The sequence below is a fragment of the Bubalus bubalis genome, chromosome 4, assembly GCF_019923935.1.
Source record: "Bubalus bubalis isolate 160015118507 breed Murrah chromosome 4, NDDB_SH_1, whole genome shotgun sequence".
Classification (NCBI taxonomy): domain Eukaryota; kingdom Metazoa; phylum Chordata; class Mammalia; order Artiodactyla; family Bovidae; genus Bubalus; species Bubalus bubalis.
The window spans coordinates 61,863,352-61,887,819 of NC_059160.1; the positions used below are offsets into that span (position 1 = coordinate 61,863,352).

The 24,468-nt window shown below is 37.8% G+C and overlaps 1 protein-coding gene and 2 pseudogenes across 1 annotated transcript; 2 read left to right on the plus strand and 1 right to left on the minus strand.

Moving 5' to 3' along the window:
• Window positions 1-936, plus strand: LOC102412051 (olfactory receptor 6C65-like). Its single transcript, XM_006078480.3, has one exon. It carries the CDS (start codon window positions 1-3, stop codon window positions 934-936), a length of 936 nt encoding a protein of 311 aa, XP_006078542.3.
• A 555-nt stretch (window positions 937-1,491) lies between these two features.
• Window positions 1,492-14,103, plus strand: LOC112584398 (annotated as a pseudogene).
• A 6,237-nt stretch (window positions 14,104-20,340) lies between these two features.
• LOC112584340 lies at window positions 20,341-21,287 on the minus strand (annotated as a pseudogene).
• Between the last annotated feature and the right edge of the window lie 3,181 nt (window positions 21,288-24,468).

The following is a 24,468-nucleotide window of genomic DNA, read 5'->3' on the forward strand; positions in this document are numbered from 1 at the left end:
ATGAAAAATCACACCTCTGTGAATGAGTTCATTCTTCTGGGATTAACAGATGATCCAGAGCTAAATGTTTTGATTTTTCTATTTCTATTTTGCACATACATACTGAGTATAAGTGGAAACTTGACAATTATCACCCTTACTCTGGTAGACTCACACCTCAAAACACCAATGTATTTCTTCCTTAGGAATTTCTCCTTTCTAGAAATCGCATTCACAACAGTTTGTATTCCTAGATTTCTGGTCAGCATTGTAACAGGGGATATGACCATTTCCTATAATTCTTGCATGACTCAAGTGTTTTTCTTGATACTCCTTGGTTCAACAGAATTTTTCCTTTTGACTGTCATGTCCTATGATCGTTATGTGGCTATCTGTAAGCCATTGCATTACACAACAATAATGAATAGCAGAATCTGCAACCAGCTTGTCATTAGTTCTTGGCTGGCTGGGTTTCTCATTATCTTCCCACCTGTGATCATGGGACTTCAATTGGATTTCTGTGATTCCAACATCATTGACCACTTCACCTGTGACTCTTCCCCCATGCTGCTGATCTCCTGCACAGACACAGCCTTCCTAGAGCTCATGGCATTTTTCCTGGCAGTATTCACACTCATGGTAACCCTAACATTAGTGATTCTTTCCTATGTATTCATCGTTAAAACAATTCTGAGGATCCCCTCTGCTGAGCAAAGGAAAAAGGCATTTTCCACTTGCTCCTCACACATGATTGTTGTCTCCATTTCTTATGGAAGTTGCATTTTCATGTATGTCAAAACTTCAGCCAAAGAAGGAGTGGCTTTAACCAAGGGTATAGCAGTGCTTAATACCTCTGTTGCCCCAATGCTAAATCCTTTCATTTACTCCTTAAGGAACCAGCAGGTAAAGCAGTCCTTTAAGAACTTGGTCAAGAAATGCTTCTCAAGTAAATTTTAATTGTAAAGAAATGCATGACCTGAACTTTAAATGGAATCTTATAACACAATTATTAATATTCTTATATTTCTGCATCCACTACTATATTCAACTTTCGTTTCCTTCAGGTTTTAGTCTCCATCTATTCCATTTTTATCTCAATTGACTCACAGTCTTCTTTATATTTGCATGCCCTGAAAGTTTTCTGTGCACGAGTGATATGATGTCACATAAACTGGAATGACAGTGAATAAAAATTCCAAAATTTAGATTTAACAATCACTGAAGAGCTTTCCCTTTGGGCATCAATCAAGAGCTAAATACAAGTTATCATCAAGCAATTCTAAAAAATGATTTCTCCCAATACAGCAGCACAGAGTATTAAAACAACATTTCTGTCAGGATAAAGTCTCCTCCATCTAGTGTGTTTCTATTTATCTTTGTATCTCCCTATGTTTTTTACATTATGTATGCTGATCTATTCTATTTGGGGCATAGACATTATAACTTCATTGTGAAGTCCATACTTTAATATTTAATATGCTTTTTGGGCTAAATTTCAAAGTTACTACAAATATGGAGTTGATATTTCTGTAAGACCCCAATACCTCAACAGAAATCATCTTTAACTAACAACACCAGTGATTGATCCATAGCCCATTATTTTCTTTTAATTTGCTAATGGTTAATCTGAAGTTCATCAAATACTCCAATGGAAATATCCTGGCATGTCTTTTTCTGCCTAAAATCCAATAGCATCTCTTTGACTTTTTAGACAATTTAAACATATGCTTTTTTCACCCAGATAGTTCTCAAAATTTATGATATATTAATGATATCTTGAAATGTTTTTCAGTGTTTTTATAATTATATTCTTATATATTTATATATATACATGTATATGTGTGTATGTGTGTATAAATTATTTCAGAATTTTGTGAACTTTTGAGTTTGTGGATTTAAGCATATTTGCACTATTGAAACTTTGACATAATAAATCTTCTCTGTAAGTTCTTATTATATCTCTACACTAGTAAGAATAAAACTTCATTTAGTATTCATCTACCCATTTATTTTCTATCTTCTTGTATGAGGAATGTATAAGCAAACATAATAATTTACATCAGAGCACTTTTCCTTAATATTCATTAGAAACTTAATGCTTGAGTTTATTTTCTCACCATTTAAAAATGAGCTCTTCTAAGAAGTGTTTATAGAAACAGGGTTGCACCTAATGAAAAATATGCAAAAAAATTAACAATTTTTGAGAGTATGAATGTTTAAAACATCCATATGACCTTTACATTTTATTGTCTCAACAAAAACATTTACTACATCTGCTTGTAAAAAGTCTTTTACTCAATTTGATAATAGCTTCAGGTAGAATTGGGATGTATCCTGGGCTCTTAGGCATCATTTTGCTGTTGTTCAATCACTACGTTTTATCCAACTCTTTGCAACCACATGGACTGCAGCATGCCAGGCCTCCCTGTCCATCACTTTTGCATCATAGGTGTGAATTTTCCAGTTATTCCAGAATTACATTTTTGCTTGTCTCTTTGCTTTATGAGACTTTTTATTTTTTTAGTTGTTGCTTCAGGAATTCTATGTAAGTGTAAATACTTGCTTTGCATTTGTTGACATAGATATGACTCATAGAATCTAGTGCTCAATAAAGTCCAGACCCTTCAGTGTATGTGTTCAGAGAAACAGTTTGCTGATGTTTAACAAGCAGTTATCAGAAAAAGAAAAATACAGTTATAGTATAAATTTTGCTAATCTAATTTACAAGTAATAAAACATGAAATAAACTTCATTTTCAGTTCTATATACCGAATTGATTTTCACAGAATGATTTCACGGACTTTTACCAAACTACATAATCAACTTTTGGTTGCCAACTCAACACAATTTGACAGATGGGTTTGAATCTGACACCAGCACTCAAATGTGCAATGAGAATCAAAAGTTTCAGTTTACTCAATAATTGATAGAAAAAGTTTTTTTGTTAATTGGAAATATATGAAAGATTTGAACAACCTTATCAATCAAACTGACCAAACTGACATTTTTAGAACATTCCACTCAACATCAAAGAATACTTATTCTTTCCAAAATAACATAAAGCATTGTCATACTAGATCCTATTCTGGGTGACAAATAAGCCTCAAGAAATTTATAAGATTCAAGTCATATATTATATGTTTACAGAAGACTGTGTAATTAATTTAGAAATTAATATCACAAGATATCTGGAAAAATCCACTATTTGCAAGCTAAATAATATATTAAGATGCAACCCACAGGTCAAAGGAAAGAAAGAAAATTATTAAAGTGTAGTTTAAACACAATAACATGGAATTATAACATACCAAAACTTTGACAAATTACTGGAGACTGAGCACTTACTAGGCTGAGAGTGAAAATTATCTAAGGATTATCTTTAAAAGGGGGTCCCCACTCCTCTGTAGGTTTTGCCTCCACTAATCCAACCAAGTGATCACACTGAGAAGCTAAGACCTCCTCCTGATTCAGGCAAGAAACAGAAAGAGGAACCATTCTGAAATAATCCCCAACTATTCTTCATTCAGGAGAAGGCAATGGCAACCCACTCCAGTACTCTTGCCTGAAAAATCCCATGGACTGAGGAGCCTGGTAGGCTACAGTCCATTGGATCGCGAAGAGTCGACTGAGCGACTTCACTTTCACTTTTCACTTTCATGCATTGGAGAAGGAAATGGCAACCCACTCCAGTGTTCTTGCCTGGAGAATCCCAGGGACAGTGGAGCGTGGTGGGCTGCTGTCTATGGGGTCGCACAGAGTCGGACACGACTGAAGCGACTTAGCAGCAGCAGTAGCAGCATTCTTCATACAATGATCTATTTTCCAAGGGAAAAGACTTTACCAAAAACATTTATGAAGGTCCTTCTGGGCTCACTAAAACACTGAGATCTATCCTAGGATCATAGAGTGATACCCTCTGCTACAACTTACAATCTGTGTATTTCCCCCAAAGCAATTTCAGAAGGAAATCTTTCTGATACAAAGGCCAAAAAGATAGCAATTAACAAAGTTAACATCAGTGATAAAACATCTAGATAACATATTCTCCCTGAAGTACTGAAAAGGACATACTGACTGATCATAGCAAACACCCTTGTCCAACAACACAAGAGAAAACTCTACACATGGACATCACCAGATGGTAAACACTAAAATCAGACTGATTATATTCTTGGCAGCCAAAGATGGAGAAGCTCTATACAGTCAACAAAAACAAGACCAGGAGCTGACTGTGGCTTAGATCATGAAACCTTATTGCCAAATTCAGACTTAAATTGAAGAAAGTAGGGAAAACCACTAGACCATTCAGGTATGACCTAAATCAAATCCCTTATGATTATACAGTAGAAGTGAGAAATAGATTTAAGGGACTAGATCTGATAGATAGAGTGCCTGATAAACTATGGACTGAGGTTCGTGACATTGTACAGGAGACAGGGATCAAGGCCATCCCCATGGAAAAGAAATGCAAAAAAAGCAAAATGGGTGTCTGTGGAGGCCTTACAAATAGCTGTGAAAAGAAGAGAAGCCAAAAGCAAAGGAGAAAAGGAAAGATATACCCATTTGAATGCATAGATCCAAAGAATAGCAAGGAGAGGTAGAAGAAAGCCTTCCTCAGTGATCAGTGCAAAGAAACAGAAGAAAACACTAGAATGGGAAAGACTAGGGATCTCTTCAAGAAAATCAGAGATACCAAGGGAATATTTCATGCAAAGATGGGCTCAATAAAGGACAGAAATGGTAGGGACCTAAAAAAAAGCACAAGATATTAAGAAGAGGTGGCAAGAACACACAGAAGAACTGTACACAAGAAATCTTCATGACCCAGATGATCACGGTGGTGTGATCAATCACTAGAGCCAGACATCCTGGAATGTGAAGTCAAGTGGACCTTAAGAAGTGTCATTATGAACAAAGCTGGTGGAGGAATTCCCATTGAGCTGTTTCAAATTCTGAAAGATGATGCTGTGAAAGTGCTGCACTGTATATGCCAGCACATTTGGAAAACTCAGCAGTGGCCACAGGACTGGAAAAGGTCAGTTTTAATTGAAACCCAAAGAAAGGTAATGCCAAAGAATGTTTAAACTACTGCATAATTGCACTCATCTTACATGCTAGTGAAGTAATGCTCAAAATTCTCCAAGCCAGGCTTCAGCAATATATGAACCATGAACTTCCAGATGTTCAGTTTGGTTTTAGAAAAAGCAGAGGAACCAGAGATCAAATTGCCAACATCCTCTGGATCATGGGAAAAGCAAGAGAGTTCCAGTAAAACATCTATTTCTGCTTTATTGACTATGCTAAAGCCTTTGACTGTGTGGATCACAATAAACTGTGGAAAATTCTGAAGGAGATGGGATTACCAGACAACCTGATCTGCCTCTTGAGAAATCTATATTCAGGTCAGGAAGCAACAATTAGAACTGGACATGGAACAACAGACTGGTTCCAAATAGGAAAAGGAGTATGTCAAGGCTGTATATTGTCACCCTGCTTATTTAACTTATATGCAGAGTACATCATGAGAAACTCTGGGCTGGAAGAAGCACAAGCTGGAATCGAGATTGCCAGGAGAAATATCAATAACCTCAGATATCCAGATAACACCACCCTTATGGCTGAAAGTGAAGAAGAACTAAAGAGGCTCTTGTTGAAAGTGAAAAAAGAGATTGAAAAAGTTGGCTTAAACCTCAACATTCAGAAAACTAAGATCATGGCATCTGGTTCCATCACTTCATGGCAAAACAGTGGCAGAATCTATTTTTGGGGGCTCCAAAATCACCTGCAGATGGTGACTGCAGCCATGAAATAAAAAGACACTTACTCCTTGAAAGAAAAGGAGTAACTATGTATGTAAGTAAGTAAGTAATATGTCCAACCTAGACATCATGTTAAAAAGCAGAGACATTACTTTGCCGACAAAGGTTCATCTAATCAAGGCTATGGTTTTTCCAGTACTCATGTATGGATGTGAGAGTTTGCCTATAAAGAAAGCTGAATGCTGAAGAATTGATGCTTTTGAACTGTGGTGTTGGAGAAGAATTTTGAGAGTCCCTTGGACTGCAAGGAGTTCCAACAAGTCCATCCTAAAGGAGATCAGTCCTGAATATTCATTGGAAGGACTGATGTTGAAGCTGAAACTCCAATACTTTGGCCACCTGAGGCGATAAACTGAATCACTAGAAAAGACCCTGATGCTGAGAAAGATTGAGGGCAGGAGGAGAATGGGGATGACAAAGGATGAGATGGTTGGATGGCATCACCAACTCAACAGACATGAGTTTGAGTAAATTCTGGGAGTTGATGGACAGGGAGGCCTGGCATGCTGCAGTCCATGGAGTCAAAAGAGTCAGACGTGACTGAGCGACTGAAGTGAACTGAAAGATCCTGTGAGACCGGTGCAGAGGTGCATCTCCCTTATCACACACAGGCAAACACAGTAAGGAGCAGCCAGCTGAAGCCAGGAAAAATTGTCAAATGAGTAAGTACCATAAGGAAGCTAGGAGAACTATTTTCTCTTTAGAGAGATAGAGTAAGAAATATGTGTTGTTATTTTCTTGTATGATGTGCTTAAACTTGTTTCAGTTTGTAATATGGAAACTTGTAATAGACATAGTACTAATTATCCAACAGTCCTTTGTAAAATTCAGGTCATAACCAGGGCTATATTCTTACACTGAGAAGTTGGCACCCGTGCAGTTTAATTCAAGAATACACAGAAACACACCTTTCAAATCCCTGGAATTTATACCCCAAAAGAATATTACACTGCTTAAAATGTCAACATTTTCTAAATTGTAAATCTAAATTCTAGACTGTATTTTATGATGAAAAATTTAAGCAGAAATGTTTTAATTCTTCCTCAGCATCTATTTTGTGCATGCTAAGTCGCTTCAGTTGTGTCAGACTCTAGGCGATCCTATGGACTGTAGTCTGCCGGCTCCTCTGTTCTTGGAGATTCTCCAGGCAAGAATACTGGAGTGGGTTGCCATGCCCTTCTACAGGGGATCTTTCTGACTAGGGATCGAACCCTAGTCTCTTATGTCTCTTGAACTGGCAGGCAGGTAGTTTACCTCTAGGGACACCTGGGAAGCCCTAAATATCTACCTTACTCAACAGACAGTAATTTGATGAGTCAGCAGAGAGATACACTTTTCACTGTTTATGAGGCACTGCAGAGGATAAAGCAAGGTTGAGGAGAGTATTTCACTAACAATTTTGGCATGGTGTGTATTCAGAAGGAGAAGTATGAGAAAAAGACGAACTCAGGGATAACAGATTTTAGTTATTTCACAGCTTATTCTACTTATTATGGCCTTTTTGCCAGCTTGAAGTAGTTAAGAGAAAATTGATTCTTAAATAAACCACAATCAAGGACAAGTCAAAGAATAAGCCATCGTGGACTATTAGTATGCTGTTTTATTTGCTTAAAAGAGAAACTGTGAATAAATTGATCTTCCCTAACAAAGGCAAAATAGGAATTACATAGCAAAAAAGAATTGAAGAGATAGGAAAAATGTCACAGAGTTTGAAAACAAAGAACGCTCTTTTTATCTCCTTGTATAAGCTATTGATTGGTATGAGAGGCTCGAAAACAGACCACTCCTTTACAGGGTGGAAGGCTCACCAAAGGAAACAGTTTCCATTACTTATTGATGTTTTCAAAAGTCTAGAGAATTTAAGTGCTAGGCTGTCACTAAGTGATGTTGGCCATTAGCTTTGTTAGTGTCTTCATCTTAGTTGTGCCAGATCTGCACATTTCCCTTTTCAGAGTTTTTCATTAGTTTCTCTGCATGAATGTCTATTTTCCCATGATGATTCATTTAAAGCAAGGTTGGCCTTGGCATATGTACCTCAAGGGATTTTATAAGGCACATGTCCAAAGGAAGAGAGGACTTAGTTTTTCCAGATGCAGAGGTTCATGTCATTTGTGGGAAATATTTTAAAACCAGTGGAGTGAAAAATTGTACATATAACCAATTAATTTATGTCTCCAGGGAGATAGTATTTAATTCAATGATGGAGAAACAGCAGGAACCCAGAGACTGTTTTCAGATGTGACAAATTTTCCTGTCATTATAAATAATTAATACCAGTTATTGCTCCCTGAACAGAAATAGACCTTTTTCTTCTTGCTGAAGAATATATATATAATTGTCACAGATAATATCAACAAAATAAAACTCATAATACAGTGGAAGAAGCTGCCTTCTCCTCTTTCATGTGTATCTGAAATTATAATGTATATAGATATAATAAGTGATTGCATATGATTCAAGGGCAGCTTGATTGGAAGGGAAGTGTAAATGTAAGTGATGATGTCCAAGTAAGGCAACACACTTCCTTCATTGTCTGGGTGTATCTCAAGAATTAATATGCATATAAAACTTTTGATCATCATACCAAACAGTCTAATTTTTGTTTTTTCATGGGCACCTAACCTCTCCACCCCACTACCTGGTTAAAAACTTATAGGTCTCTCTGAGAAGAGAAATCTATATTGTGAACCTCCTTGATGAATCCAATTCAGAGTAACACACATTAAATAATGTATTTAAATGCAAATTTTATGGAAGAAGAGGGTAGCACATTAGTAAATAGCTACAGTGAGAATTCTAGTATAGGTTGAATGAGTTTTATAATACAGAACCTATCTCTGTGATTGACAGATAGTAGACACTGGATGGAATATTTCCATTTAAAATAGGCTGTCTCAGACTTCCTAATAGCCAGGTGGAAGCAACTCCTGACATAGAAGTTAAGTGGAAGTGTTTCAATGGGAGGCATGGGTGACACAAAAGTTCAGAGTTTCTTCATTAAATAAGAAGAGTAAATTCAGGAGAATTTCAGAGTGTAGGAGTACAGGCATGGTTTGCACAGATCTCAGCCTATGCATAAGACAGGACCTATGGCTCTTATTACTACAAGACTCCCTTTAGCCATAACCATCAGAAAACTTAAATATATATATATTTCTTACAGATCCTGGAAAGCATATGACACACTTGCAGCAACACTGAGGTGATGGGAAGAGAAATGGAAAAGGGTTAGAGGAGACTAGTTCTTCTTCTATCAGGGTCCAAGGTCAGGACTAGACTCTCAAGGGCTCACTCTTTAATGGTGAGCTTAAGACACAAGTGAGGAATTTTAAAGCCTGGGAAGAGAAAAAACAAAAGAAACAAATGATCAGTTATTCAGACAGTAAAGAATCTGCCTGCAATCCAGGAGACCCAGGTTCAATACCTGGATGGGGAAGATGCCCTGGAGAAGGGAATGGCTACCCACTCCAGTATTCTTTCCTGGAAAATCCCAAGGACAGAGGAGACTGGCAGGATACAGTCCATGGGGTCACAAAGAGTTGGACAAAATTGAGTAACTAACACTTTCAGTTCACTTGCAAGCTCTCTTTAGAGAGCAAAGGAGCCTGACAGGAGGGATGGAGGGTGACATTGGCCTAGATCTTTACCTAGTCTGGTGACTGGAAATGTGTTTATTGAAGCCTTCTTTGAAGTGGATGCCCTGACTGTCAAAGCATAAGTCAGGCACGTGCATTACGAAAAGAAAAGTCAACAGTCAGAGCTTACCTTACAATACCATCAATGCACAGCCAAGTACACCTTCAGCAGTCAGGCAGAGAGAGTTTGGGCTTTTAGGTGGTGAGCTGGGAGAACAAAGGCCATTAAAACAAAAATCACCTTTGCCTTTCCATTTGTGGGAAGGTTTCTGAAAGGATAAGACCTGGTGGGCTGCAGTCCATGGGGTCACTAGAGTCGGACACGACTGAGTGACTTCACTTTCACTTTTCACTTTCATGCATTGGAGAAGGAAATGGCAACCCACTCCAGTGTTCTTGCCTGGAGAATCCCAGGGACGGGGAAGCCTGGTGGGCTGCTCTCTATGGGGTCGCACAGAGTAGGACAGGACTAAAGTGACTTAGCAGCAGCAGCAGTATAAATTAGGAGAATGACAAGATTCTTGTCTTCTGAAAAATGAGAAGATATATTCACACTTATTTAATAAAATATGAAGATGGAAAATATGATTAAAAGTGCTATTGTATTTCTGAAGAGGAAAAACAGAACAAAAGCTGATTAAATTTAAAGTTTGGATAAAGGATCTCCTTAGAAAATAGGCTTCCCTGTTGGCTCAGAGGTTAAAGCGTCTGCCCACAATGCGGGAGACCTGGGTTCGATCCCTGGGTCGGGAAGATTCCCTGGAGAAGGAAATGGCAACCCACTCCTTTATTCTTGCCTGGAGAATCCCAAGGATGGAGAAGGCTGGTGGGCTACAGTCCACGGAGTCGCAAAAAGTTGGACACGACTGAGTGACTTAACTTTCACTTTCACTTTAGAAAATAGGAAAAATTAAAAAGCAAACTACAGGTCAAATTTGTAGGTAAATTTTGCCATTAAGACAATCAGTGGAAAAGCTGTCTTAAAACTCAACATTCAAAAAACAAAGATCATGGCATCTGGTCCCATCACTTTATGGCAAATAGATTGGGAAACAATAGAAAGAGTGATATAGTTTATTTGGGGGGGGGGCTCCAAAATCACTCCAAATGGTGACTGCAGCCATTAAATTAAAAGGCACTTGCTCCTTGGAAGGAAAACTATGACCAACCTAGACAACATATTAAAAAACAAAGCCATTACTTTTCCAACAAAGGTCCAAATAGTCAAAGCCATGGTTTTTCCAGCAGTCATGTGAGAGTTGAACCATAAAGAAAGCTGAGCACCAAAGCATTGATGCTTTTGAACTATGGTGTTGGAGAAGAGTCTTGAGAGTCCCTTGAACTGCAAGGAGATCAAACCAGTCAATCCTCAAGGAAATCGGTCCTCAATATTCATTGGAAGGACATGTTGAAGCTGACACTCCAATACTTTGGCCACCTGATGTGAAGAACTGACTCATTGGAAAAGACCCTGTTGTTGGGAAAGATTGAAGGCAGGAGGAGAAGTGGGTGACAGAGGATGAGATGTTTGGATGGCTTCACCAACTCGATGAACATAAGTTTGAGCAAGCTCCGGGAGTTGGTGATGGACAGGGAAGCCTGGCATCCTGCAGTCCATGGGGTCGCAAAGAGTTGGACATGACTGAGCTGAAATGAGCTGAACTGAACTGAAGACAATCAGAATTAATATTTTATTCTCCTTTCCAAATAATATTGCTTCTCTAGTAAAAGAAGCAACATTAATTGTGTAACTGTGATTTAGTCATAGTCAATTCATAAAAGAATGAGATCAGTGGCTATGAAAATGGAATAGGAAATTATTTTGCAGTATGAGTAACAGCTTAATAACTATGAAATTGATAATTTACTGGATATTGTTATGGATCTCCGTATAAGTCAGAGTTCTCTTTCGAGTGTGTCTGATTCCAAACTCTTGAGATTCCTACTATATTTAAAAAAACTTAGCTGTACTCCCACCTCCCAGGGGTAATAGAAAGTCCTTTCTATATTTGGCTCCTAATAGAGAATCAGTGCCAAAGAAACCAATCCAGTGCTAACATACCACTAATATTGTTCAGTTGACTCCTGAACAATGAGATTTTGAACTGTGTGGGTCCAATTATAGGCAGATTTTTTTCAATAAATATAGTGGGAACACTTTTGGAGATTTGCTACAATTTAAAAAAAATAAAAATTCACAGAGGAGCCATGTACCCTAGAAATAACAAGACAGTTACAAAAAAGTTGTGTGTGTCATAAGTGCAAATATATATATATGGATACTAGTCTATCTTTGTATATTCAGAAGGCATTGTTGTTCAGCCACTAAGTCATGTCCAATTCTGGAAACATAACCTACCTACCAAATTGTTACTGTTCAGTTGCTGAGTTGTGTCCGACTGTTTGCAACCTCATGAACTGCAGCACACCAGGCTTTCCTGTCTTTCACTATCTCCCAGAGTTTGCTCAAACTCATGTCTGTGTAAAAAAAGAGGTTCAAAGTTAGAAAAATCAGAATGATGATATTGGATCCCTTTGAAAAATGACTAATTGGGTCCCCAGTTGTTTGCCCATGATCATATAGTGGTTAGTACTCTGACATGTGAAAAATGACCTTTATTTAATTTAAAGAACATTTGACTCCAGGTAAAATAGCTACAAAAATGTGCCATTGATTTCAAATGCAATAAAAGGTTTATAAGTGTTAGAAGAGCAAGGGGTCATTGGAGTTGAAGGTCAGGTTGAAGAAGCTTAAAGCATAAACTGAGCAGGGATGAGATGAGAAGATAAAACACTAATATCTTGTCAAAGGCACTGAAAACATAATGAAAATAGACACCGCATGAAAGAATAAATTTGATGACATTTAAAAAGCTGTCACTTCAGAGCATCAGGAACCACAGTCAATTACCTGAAAAATAACATGAATGCATATTTCTTTTGCAAATAACACAATCTTTCTTCACACTATAGATAAAATGAGGGTTCAGTCGCTCAGTCATGTCCAACTCTTTGTGACCCCAAGGGCAGTAGCCCAGCAGACTCCTCTGTCCATGGGATTCTCCAGGCAAGAATGCTCAAGTGGGTTGCCATTTCCTTCTCCAATAGGTAAAATAGTAGTGCTTGAAACCAACTATGAATTAAGAATGGGAAAACAAATAGGAAAGAATAAATGGACAGAAGAAAGTGTCATGATCCAGGCTTGTGTTTTGTCATCATTCTTTGTTTTCCAAGAGAAATACATCTTAGCCTTTAAAGAACCCTTGGAAAGTAACAGTTGAAGAGAGTTCATCTTCATCATCTGGATACATCCCATATCCAAAGTTTGTCTTGAATTTTAAAAAAGGTTAAATACACATGAAGTAGTATCATCTTTTTTCCCTACTTTTTTGTAAATTTAGTCCATGTCATGAATTAACAAACATTTGTAAATTTTTGTTAATTTACAATGGGGGCAAACAAAGATCCGAGAAAAAGTTGGTTTGATAATAACATAAATCCTAAAGGAATAATCCACTCTTACACTTGTAAATTCAGAAAGACCATCAGAACAGTGATGATACTGATTATAATGTGAAACGCTAACTAAATGTTGACTGATGTGAAGGGATAGATAAATATAGACTGGTTTGTTTGGCTGTAACTGCAAACTGTTTTGCTACAGAATTCATATACCAAACTCCTCATAAAATCAAAGGATTTTCACTTGTCAATTGGATAGATTTCAAAACTCAGTGGTGAAAAGCCACACAGCAATAACAACTTTCATCCTTCTGGGACTGACAGATGACCCACAGCTGCAAATCCTGCTTTTCATCTTTCTATTTCTCACTTGCCTGTTGAGTGAAACAGGGAACTTGACAATCCTCACACTCACATTGGCAGACTCCTATGTTAAAACTCCTATGTACTTCTTCCTCAGAAATTTTTCCTTCTTGGAAGTTTCATTTACCACTGTCTGTATTCCTAGGTTTCAGTACAGTATATCAACTGGGGACAATACCATCACCTACAATGCTTGCACAAGTCAAATATTTTTATTATTCTGTTTGGAGCAACAGAATTTTTTCTGCTGGCAACCATGTACTATGACCACTATGAGGCCATCTGTAAACCCCTGCATTACACGACCATCATGAACAATAGAGTCTGCACCTTGTTTGTCCCCAGCTGTTGGGTTTCGAGTTTGATAACCACTGTCCCACCCTTAGCTTGGGTCTCCAACTGGAATTCCGTGATTCCAATGCCATCTATCATTTTAGATGCAATTCAGGTCCCCTCCTAAAGATCTCATGCTCAGATACGTGGGTAATAGAACAAATGATTATCCTCTGGCTGTATTTGCCCTCATTATCACCCTAGTGTGTGTATTTCTGTCCTACACATACATCATTAGGACAATTCTGAGGTTCCCCTCAGTCCAACAAAGGAAAAACGCCATTTCTACCTGCTCATCCCACATGGTTGTAGTTTCCATCACCTATAGAAGCTGTATCTTCATCTATGTCAAACTCTTGGCAAAGGAAGAGGTGGCCATAAATAAAGGTGTCTCAGTCCCCACTATTGCTGTGGCCCCTTTGTTGAACCCCTTCATTTACACCCTGAGGAGTAAGCAAGTGAAACAAGCTTTCAATAACTCCATAAAAAGGATTACATTTGTCTCAAAATAATCCAAGTTTTCATCAATTAGAGTAAAATGAAAATCTTCTAAATATTTAACTACAGCTTCTAATTATTTCATTGCTTTGTACCCATAATTTCATCATTTTATCCTTCTCAAAGACATTTAATACTGCTTCCTAATGTCATCCTAATCAAACTTTGGTCAAACCAAACTCATACATGGTGTTTTCTCTTATTGTGAAACTATAAAATATACTTCCAAGTAATTAAACTTGTCTCCATTTCTGATCTAGTCTTTTCTTCAATGATCTAAGAGAAGTAGGAAAGTAAAAATATTTAAAGTATATAAATTATACAGAAGAAACATTATGTAATAATAATACTAATTTTACTAATAGTACTCTAAAATAAAATTATAAAAATTAAGACCATAAATCTAAGAATCAAATAAAACAGAAGTCAAAAACAATAAACATGTATTAAAAATAAATTTGTCCAAATAGGTATTCCAGGCTAATTAAAATAATAAAACAAGAAACAGGAAGTAAATATATCAATGGGAGTTTCAGTGATCAGAATTCTATAAAATGAAAACAGGAAGTAAATATATCAATGGGAGTTTCAGTGATCAGAATTCTATAAAATGAAAAAATCTTCACAGTCACTAATAAGATGTATTAGCTATATATTTTCTATTCACTTAAAAGGGATGCATCTAACTTAAAAGAAATTTAAGCATAACATCACTTATTATGTGTTACAAATTTAGAATAGATGTATGAGTGATTTAGAATATCAAATTTTAAATGCTCATAAAACAACTAACACATTAACACAAGGGCAATTGAATGATTTTAAAACATATCAGAGGTATCCTAAACAACAGAAGTAGAAAGTTATAAAAGCAAGTAAATATTGGAATTATGATCAAGGGGACAGTTGAAGATAATGTTGCTAAATTTGATAACTTAGAATTTGAAGCAAGTAACAGGTGATATTGTCAATTAAAAAAAAAAAAAGGAAAGAAGGAAGGAATGAAGAAAGGAAGAAAACCTTCCCTAATAATACATTCACTTTTTCATTATTTTCATTGAAAGTAAACAATTACTTCTACTAACTAAGGAACAAAAAAGACAAAAAAAAAAAACTTTTAAAAATTTGGAAAATTGTGCCTGATATTAAATGAATAACTCAGAAATGATTTATTTTTAATTGTAAAAAATTGTAATTTATTGGCTTTGAAATTGCCAATATTCTTTTTTTTTATTTTATTTTATTTTTAAACTTTACATAATTGTATTAGTTTTGCCAAATATCAAAATGAATCCGCCACAGGTATACATGTGTTCCCCATCCTGAACCCTCCTCCCTCCTCCCTCCCCATACCATCCCTCTGGGTCGTCCCAGTGCACTAGCCCCAAGCATCCAATATCGTGCATCGAACCTATTGGCATAATTCTTCCTTTACCAATCCCATAAATATGTTTCAGTTATATTAAAATGTAGACAGAAGAAGACTGAGTAAATTAACCAATATATTACAGGTAGCAAAGAGTGGAGTCTGGATTTTAATTTCAAGTCATGTTTAATCTGCTACAGTACATTACCTATCAAGCAACAATGTGGTTTTGGTGGGACAGGGACAGGAAAAGACATTGTAATTGAAAAATAAATGAAACTAATTGAAAGACACTGTAATTGAATGTATACACACCAGCTAGTAGGAGAGATCTTTACCTGCAATAATACACTCTTAAGTTATCAATATGCCTAATTATCTCTGTTAAATTACTTTATTGATATCAAAGAAAAACATTGTTGCCTAAACATTTCAGAATTTATGTAATAGATTTTACATATCATGATCTGTCCTATTGTAGCATATTAAGGAATTTATGTTTTGATAAGAAGGAACACAAGATAAAATTGGAGCTATCACCTCCCTGCAACTTTGAAACATAAATCATCAACATGACCTCATGAAACATTCAACAGAGAGCTCTTAGGTACTAAAATCACTATGAGAAATATCTGAATAAACAAATCTGCACAAGAGACCCTAAAGCAGTCCTTTTTGAAACCAGAGTAATTATGTGACACTTAGAAATGTGTGGCTAATAAGTTAATAAATGATGAATATAATTATTATATATAATTGCAAAAGAGACAAATAATTTTAATTATTTAATTTAGATAATGTCCTGTAAAAGCTATATGTTAAAACAAGAACATCAGGACATCAATATGTAAAATTCAGAAATATAGGAGTAGGAGCCAAAAGTTGCTCCAATTTCTTTATATGTGGAATTTTAAGTGTCACATCTGCAGTGTGTGCTCAGTCATGTCTAACTCTTTGCAACCCCATGGACTGTAGACCGCCAAGATTCTCTGTCCATGGGATTCTCCAGGCAAGAATACAAGAGTACATTGCCATTTCTTCCTCCAGGAGATCTTCTCCAACCAGGGATCGAACCTGCATCTCCTAAATCACAGGCGTTCTCTTTACTGCTGAGCCATATGGGAAGCCCATCAAAACAATAGTAATAAGTAATTAATATTTGAGCTACTGAGATTTTATTGTGTTGAAAAGTAGCATCCTTTCAAAATGGAGGTGAAAGAAGTGAAATGGTGCAGCATTGTAGCTTGAGAGAAAGAAGGCTAAGAAAGCTGAATACAGAGAAGGTCCATTTGTTTAGGATTGCTTACTAGCACTTTTTTTTTTTTTTTGGTGTTATGTTTCCCTAATTGTTTGTTAATTCTGAAGGAGATCAGTCCTGAGTGTTCTTTGGAAGGAATGATGCTAAAGCTGAAACTCCAATACTTTGGCCACCTCATGCAAAGAGTTGACTCATTGGAAAAGACTGATGCTGGGAAGGATTGGGGGCAGGAGGAGAAGGGGACGACAGGATGAGATGGCTGGATGGCATCACTGACTCAATGGACGTGAGTCTGAGTGAACTCCAGGAGTTGGTGATGGACAGGGAGGCCCTGGCGTGCTGCAATTCATGGGGTCGCAAAGAGTCGGACACCACTGAGTGACTGAACTGAACTGAACTGAATTGTTTGTGATGTCTGTGGCCTTTGTTGATGTCTGTACATTTGAAGAAGTGGGCACCACTTCCAAGCTTTACAGATTGGCTTTGAGAGGGAAAGCCCATCACCACTAAGCCCTCCTAGAGGCTCTGGGCTCACCATCTGGTAGAATTCATGGATAAGTTTGATGCCGAGTCCAGTACCACTTAGTGAAAAGAGTGTTGTCGATCAGAAAAATAACGCACACGTGATAGTTGTGAGTTATGTTTCATTTGGGGCATAATGAGGACTGTAGCCTGGGAGACAGCATTACAGATAGCACTGAGAAACTGACCTCACTGTGGACCCTAGCATCAGGGTCACCCAGCTACCTGCTCTGCCAGGCTGGGCCCATGGCCCAAAGCTCTAGGTCAGCTTCTGCTCCAGCACCACCATCCCATGTGGGTCCAAGATCCAGACTTGCCCTTGTGTTCCCATTCTCCAGGAATGTCCCCCACAGACTTAGACTGAAGTTCCACCCCCATGTACACAGGCTCCAGAACCAATACCACAGTCTAAGACCAGGCATGCTTCCAGAGACACAGGTGCCAGACCACCCTAGTGGACCCCAACACCAGACTAGTCCCCACAGGCTCCAGAGCAGGTCCATCCCCAGGCATCAGGCTTAACACAGCATCCCACCACCTCTTGGAGACTCAGGTTCATGCCCCATCCTGCACCAGATCATCCCTGGGCACCTGGGTGCCAGGATTGCCATAATGGATTCAGATGTCAGACCTGCCCCAGTAGACCCAGACTCCAGGCACACACCTGCAGACACAGGCACCGGGTCAGCCCTGGTGTACATAGGCATCAGGCCCACATGATGGGAATGGAAATTAAATGGTAATGGAATGGAAATGATAATGGAAATTAAAACAGAAATAAACAAATGGGACCCAGATAAACTTAGAAGATTTGCACAGCAAAGGAAACAATAAACACAAGGAAAAGAAAACCAGTAGAATGGGGGAAAATATTTGCAAATGATGTGACCAAAAAGGGATTAATTTCCAAAAATATATAAATAGCTCGCACAGCTCACTATCTAAGAAACAAACAACCCAATCAAAAAATGGGCAGAAGATCTAAATAGATATTAATCCAAAGAAGACATACAGGTGACTAAAAGGCACATGAAAAGATGTTGGTTACTATAGAAATGCAAATCAAAACTACAACGAGGTACCACCTCATACTATTCAGTATAAATAAGTGTGTTAGTCGCTCAGTCGTGCCCGACTCTTTGCGACCCCATGGACTGCAGCCCACCAGGCTCCTCTGTCCATGAGATTTTCCAGGCAAAGATACTGGAGTGGGTTGTCATTTCCTTCTCCAGGGGATCTTCCCAACTCAGGGATCAAACCCAGGTCTTCTTCACTGCAGGCAGATTCTTTACCGACTGAGCTACAAGTCAGTATGTCCATCATCAAAAAATCTACAAACAATAAATGCTGGAGAGAGTGTGGAGAGAAGAGAACATGCCTACATTGTTGATGGGAATTTAAGTTGATACAGTCACTGAAAAACAGTATGGAGGTTTCTAAAAAAAAAAAAAACTAAAGATAGAACTAATGTATGAATCAGCAATCCTACTTCTCGGGATATACCCAGAGTAAATTAAAATTTGAAAAGACACATGCACTCCAAAATTCATCCCAACACTATTTACAACAGCCCTTACATGGAAGCAAACTAAACACTCATCAGCAAATGACTAGGAAAAAAAAAAAAGTGTGGTACATATACACACAATGAAATATTATTCAGCCATTAAAAAAGAATGAAATAATGCCATTTGCAGCAGCATGGATGGACCTAGGGATTATCACAATGAGTGAAGTAAGCGAGACAGAGAAAGACAAGAATCATATGATATGGCTGAAGTGGTAAAAATCCGCCTGCAATGCAGGAGACAGAGGCGATGCAGGTTTGATTTCCCAGTTCAGAAGATGCCCTAGAGTAGGAAAGGGCAACCCACTGCAGTATTCTTGCTTGAAAATCAGGTGCACAAAGGAGGCCTGGTGGGTACAGTCCATAGAGGCACAAAGAGTCGGACACAACTGAGCACGCAGTCATGACACACAATTGCTTATATGTGGATTTTTTTTAAATGATACAAATTAACTTACTTACAAAACAGAAATAAATTCACAGACACAAAAAACAAACTTACATTAACCAAAGAGAAAAGGAGGGGTAAATTAGGAGTTTGTGATAACATGTGCACACTACTATAATAAAAATATATAACCAACAAGGACCTACTGTACAACACAGGAAACTGTGTGCAATACTTTGTAATAACCTACAAGGGAAAAGAGGCTGAAAAAAAGAACATATGTAACTTAATTATTTTGCTGTACACCTGAAACTAATACAACATTATAAATCAATCATGCTTCAATTTAAAAATAGGAAATTATTCTTGTTTACTAAGCTGACAAAATTTTTTAAATTAATTCAAAAAACACTTTACATCAGTGTATAGATCAGTCTTATGGACTCTGCGGGAGAGGGAGAGGGTGGGGAGATTTGGGAGAATGGCATTGAAACATGTATAATATCATGTATGAAACGAGTTGCCAGTCCAGGTTCGATGCACGATACTGGATGCTTGGGGCTGGTGCACTGGGATGACCCAGAGGGATGGTATGGGGAGGGAAGAGGGAGGAGGGTTCAGGATGGGGAACACGTGTATACCTGTGGCAGATTCATTTTGATATATGGCAAAACCAATACAATATTGAAAAGTTAAATAAAATTTAAAAAAAAATACTTTACAAAATAATACTCTACATTACACTTTTAAAGAATAAGGTCTCTTGGAGCTTCTTAAGCATATTTAATAATTTTTAAAACTATTGCTTTTAAATGAATCATGGAACATTCATTTAAATTACTTAAGAAACACAATACTCCAAAAATTTATATTCCATAATACAACCAAATCTCTTCATTCATTTTATTCTAACATTATATTAGAGAAAATAAATTTTGCAATTTTATATTTTTAACACAGAAATACTTCATTTTGAAGAACAGAAAGTTAAATTCAGATTTATAGAATGGAAATGATTTCTAAGCTCAGGTAAGCACAAGTGATATAATAAATTAAATATTAGAGATCAATTCTTATACTAGAAGCATCAAAAGAGCTTGTGTTCAATGTTTCTTTTATGCTTTCATGTTGATTATTTCAATAAATAGTATTACTTGTCTGAAGCAGAAAATATCTTTATATATACATCTCTGAAGGCTTGTTTAATTTGCTGGTTCCTCAGAGTATAAATGAATGTGTTCAATAAAGGGGCAATTGAAGTATTTAATACAGCCACTCCTTTGCTTAAAGTGATCCTTTCATTTGATGAGGGCTTTATGTAGATGAATAAACAACTACCATAGGTGATGGATACAACAATCATGTGAGAAGAGCAGGTAGAAAAGGCTTTTTTCTTTTGTTGAGCTGAAGGGAAGTTTAGAATTCTCTTGATGATATAAGAGTAAGAAAGAATTACCAATAGCTATGTGACCACGAGGATTATCACAGCTAATAAAAATGCAATCATTTCTAGTAAATGTGTGTCTGAGCAAGAAAGTTGTAGGATAGGAGAAATATCACAAATGAAATGATCAATGACATTTGAATCACAGAAATCCAGGTAAAGAACCAAAATCAGTGGAGGGAAAATAACCAAGAATCCAGTTGCCCAAGAACTGAGTACCAATATGATGACAAATTGTGCTGCTCATGATGGATGTATAACGCAAAGGCTTGCAAATGGCAAAGTAGCGGTCATAGGACATTGCCACCAGAAGGAAAAATTCTGTAACTTCCAAGAATATGTAAAAAAATAACTGAGACATGCAACCAATATAAGAAATCATCTTTTCTTTGTTTACTGTGGTGATTAGGAATCTGGGGATGCAAGCACTTGTGAATGAAATTTCCAGGAAAGAGAAATTACAGAGGAAGAAATACATTGGGGTCTTGAGATGGGAATCCAACAGAGTGAGGGCAATGATGGTTAAGTTTCCGATCATGCTCAATGTGTAATTTAGAAGCAGAAGCAAAAAAAAATAAAATTAGGATCTGTAACTGAGAATCATCTGTCAGTCCCAGAAGGATAAACTCTGTGTGCCTTGTATGGTTCTTCATTTCTCCTCTGTGATTTCAAACAACTTCTAGTAATAAAAAAGTATAAAAATAAGAAACTACAGGAATAGATTTATCTTTAAGATATGATATATTAAAGGATACGTGTGCACAAACATACCCATTTGCTTGAGTTTGAAGATATGCTCTGGAACTGTGCTGCAAATACTATTATTACCAAAGTCAACTCAGTTTTGGAAATTGACCTATAATATCCATAACAGTTGATATTTTTCACCCTTATTTACAAACTCCAGGCAATTACAACTGATTCCAATTTTTCCATTGTTAAATAAATTAAATAAATCCTTGGTCCAGATTTCAAAAATAATTCATTCATTTTCAATTAACTTCATCAAAATAAAATTATGCCAGTGAACTGAATTAAAACTTACAGTTAAATTCTGATACTTTAGATTTCATATTAAAGGGACATTTGATTCAAGCCCAATTGGAACTACTGATGAAGGCATAGAAGGGACAACAAGAGAAAAGGAGAACATAAGTGTGTAGTACCCCAGCAAAATAAATACTAGTCGAATCTAGGAAAACTTGAAAATGAATATAAAGCAGATATAATCACATTTACAAAAAATTAACAGTACATTCAGAACTTCAACATTTTGCCACATGTAATGGAGAACAAATAATAGAAGAGAAAACACAGAAAATACAATCACAATCTCCACCCAATTACACATATTCAGAGTCTAACATCACTTGCCATTAAATTATATTTTAATCAGATATTAAATTAGAGTGCATATATGTTTTTCATAAAAAGTAAATCTTTCAATAAAACATTTTTATTCTCTAATTTTTTTATAAAAGCAAAATAATTTTAGTGAAATCAGAGTACTAATTGGTCATATATTTTAGAGGCATGTTTTCAACTAAAATATACCCAATGATGCACTTCATTTTCCTATTACTCTGAATAAATCTTTATCAACCATTTGTGAAATAGCTAGACTAATTCCAAATAAACTTAGTATATAAGCACTGAGAAAAAGGAAAGCAGAGAGGGCAACATAATAAGGAGGAAAAATAAGTAAATAATTAAAACCCACAGATTACGAGCCCAACAGTAACTCCCCCAGTGGAGAAGCAGTGCAGACGCCTGTGCCTGCGCCTGCCACTAGCAAGCAGGGGCTGGGCAGGGAGGCGCCGGCTGCATTGCTTATAAGGATCGGGCCTGAATGCGCCCGAGGGTAATCAGAGCGAACTAATTTGGGCTAGCAAACCAGACTGTGGGATAGCTACCGCAAAAAGCCCTAAGACACCACCAGGCCCGCGCACAGAACAAAGGGTGAAACAAAACTAACTGGCTGCAGACCTTCCTCCTCCGGCGACAGGCAGCCAGAGCTGGAAGGGGGCAATCGCAGCCCCAGAGAGACATTATCTACCAGACTGCAAGCAGGCTTCTTTGCTTACTAAGACTTCCGGGGGTTCTGGACAGTCATCCGCCTGAGAAGGTGCGCCAGTTGTACACCCAGAAAATCGAGTGGCAGGGATGGGAGAGGCGATAAGTCGCAGTGACCACCCTTGCCAAACACATCATAACCCAAGCTGCTCAGAGTTGGGAAGGGCACAAAACGCAGGCCCAACAGATTCTGCGCCTCTGAGGACTACCTGAGTGCCTGAACCTGAGTGGCTTAGACCTCAGAGGTGCATGCAGCCCAGGGCCAGCCTCCAACGGCTCCGGGCAGAGCAACCTAGAGCCTGAGCTGTGTGGGCAGGGAGGGTGCACCGCGGTGAGCGGGGGCATGCCCAGTGTGGCTGAGATACTAGGAGCACACACGCCAGCGTTATTTGTTTGCAGCGTCCCTCCCTCCCCACAGTATAACTGAACAAGTGAGCCTAAAAAAATGTCCACTACCACCCCCTTGTGTCAGGGCAGAAATCAGACACAGAGTTCAGTTCAGTCGCTCAGTCCTGTCGGACTCTGCGACCCCATGAATCACAGCACGCCAGGCCTACCTGTCCATCACAAACTCCCGGGGTTCACTCAAACTCAAGTCCATCGAGTCAGTAATGCCATCCAGCCACCTCATCCTCTGGTATCCCCTTCTCCTCCTGCCCCCAATCCATCCCAGCATAAGAGTCTTTTCCAATGAGTCAATGCTTCACATGAGGTGGCCAAAGTACTGGAGTTTCAGCTTTAGCATCATTCCCTCCAAAGAAATCCCAGGGCTGTTCTCCTTCAGAACGGATGGGTTGGATCTCTTTGCAGTCCAAGGGACTCTCAAGAGTCTTCTCCAACACCACAGTTCAAAAGCAACAATTCTTCGGTGCTCAGCCTTCTTCACAGTCCAACTCTCACATCCATACATGATGACAAGAAAAACCATAGCCTTGACTAGACGGACCTTTGTTGGCAATGTCTCTGCTTTTCGATATTCTATCTAGGTTGGTCATAACTTTCCTTCCAAGGAGTAAGCGTCTTTTAATTTCATGGCTGCAATCACCATCTGCAGTGATCTTGGAGCCCAGAAAATAAAGTCTGACACTGTTTACACTGTTTCCCCATCTATTTCCCATGAAGTGATGGGACCGGATGCCATGATCTTCATTTTCTGAATGTTGAGCTTTAAGCCAACTTTTTAACTCTCCTCTTTCACTTTCATCAAGAGGCTTTTGAGTTCCTCTTCACTTTCTGCCATAAGGGTGGTGTCATCTGCATATCTGAGGTTATTGATATTTCTCCCGGCAATCTTGATTCCAGCTTGTGTTTCTTCCAGTCCAGCGTTTCTCATGATGTACTCTGCATATAAGTTAAATAAGCAGGGTGACAATATACAGCCTTGACATACTCCTTTTCCTCTTTGGAACCAGTCTGTTGTTCCATGTTCAGTTAGACCAGCAAACAGAAGCTAAAACCAAGGGAACCGCCTTGGAAGTGACAGGTGCAATAGATTAAAGCCCTGTAGTTAGTACCGACTACATAGGAAGGGGCCTATAGATCTTGAGAAATATAAGCCGGACCAAGAAATTACCCAAAAATGAACTGACCCCACACTGCCTACAACACCACCAGAGAAAGTCCTAGATATATTTTTACGATCATTATTTTCTTTTTTTTTCTTCTTTTTTTTTCTTTTCTTTTCTTTTCTTTTTTTTTAATTTTTTTAAATCTTTAAGTCTGCTATTACTCCTTTAATTTTCATTTTTATAACCTACTATT

What these genes read in the sequence shown, in the direction of transcription:
- LOC102412051 (XM_006078480.3), top strand. Translation starts at nt 1, where the DNA reads ATGAAAAATCACACCTCTGTGAATGAGTTCATTCTTCTGGGATTAACA.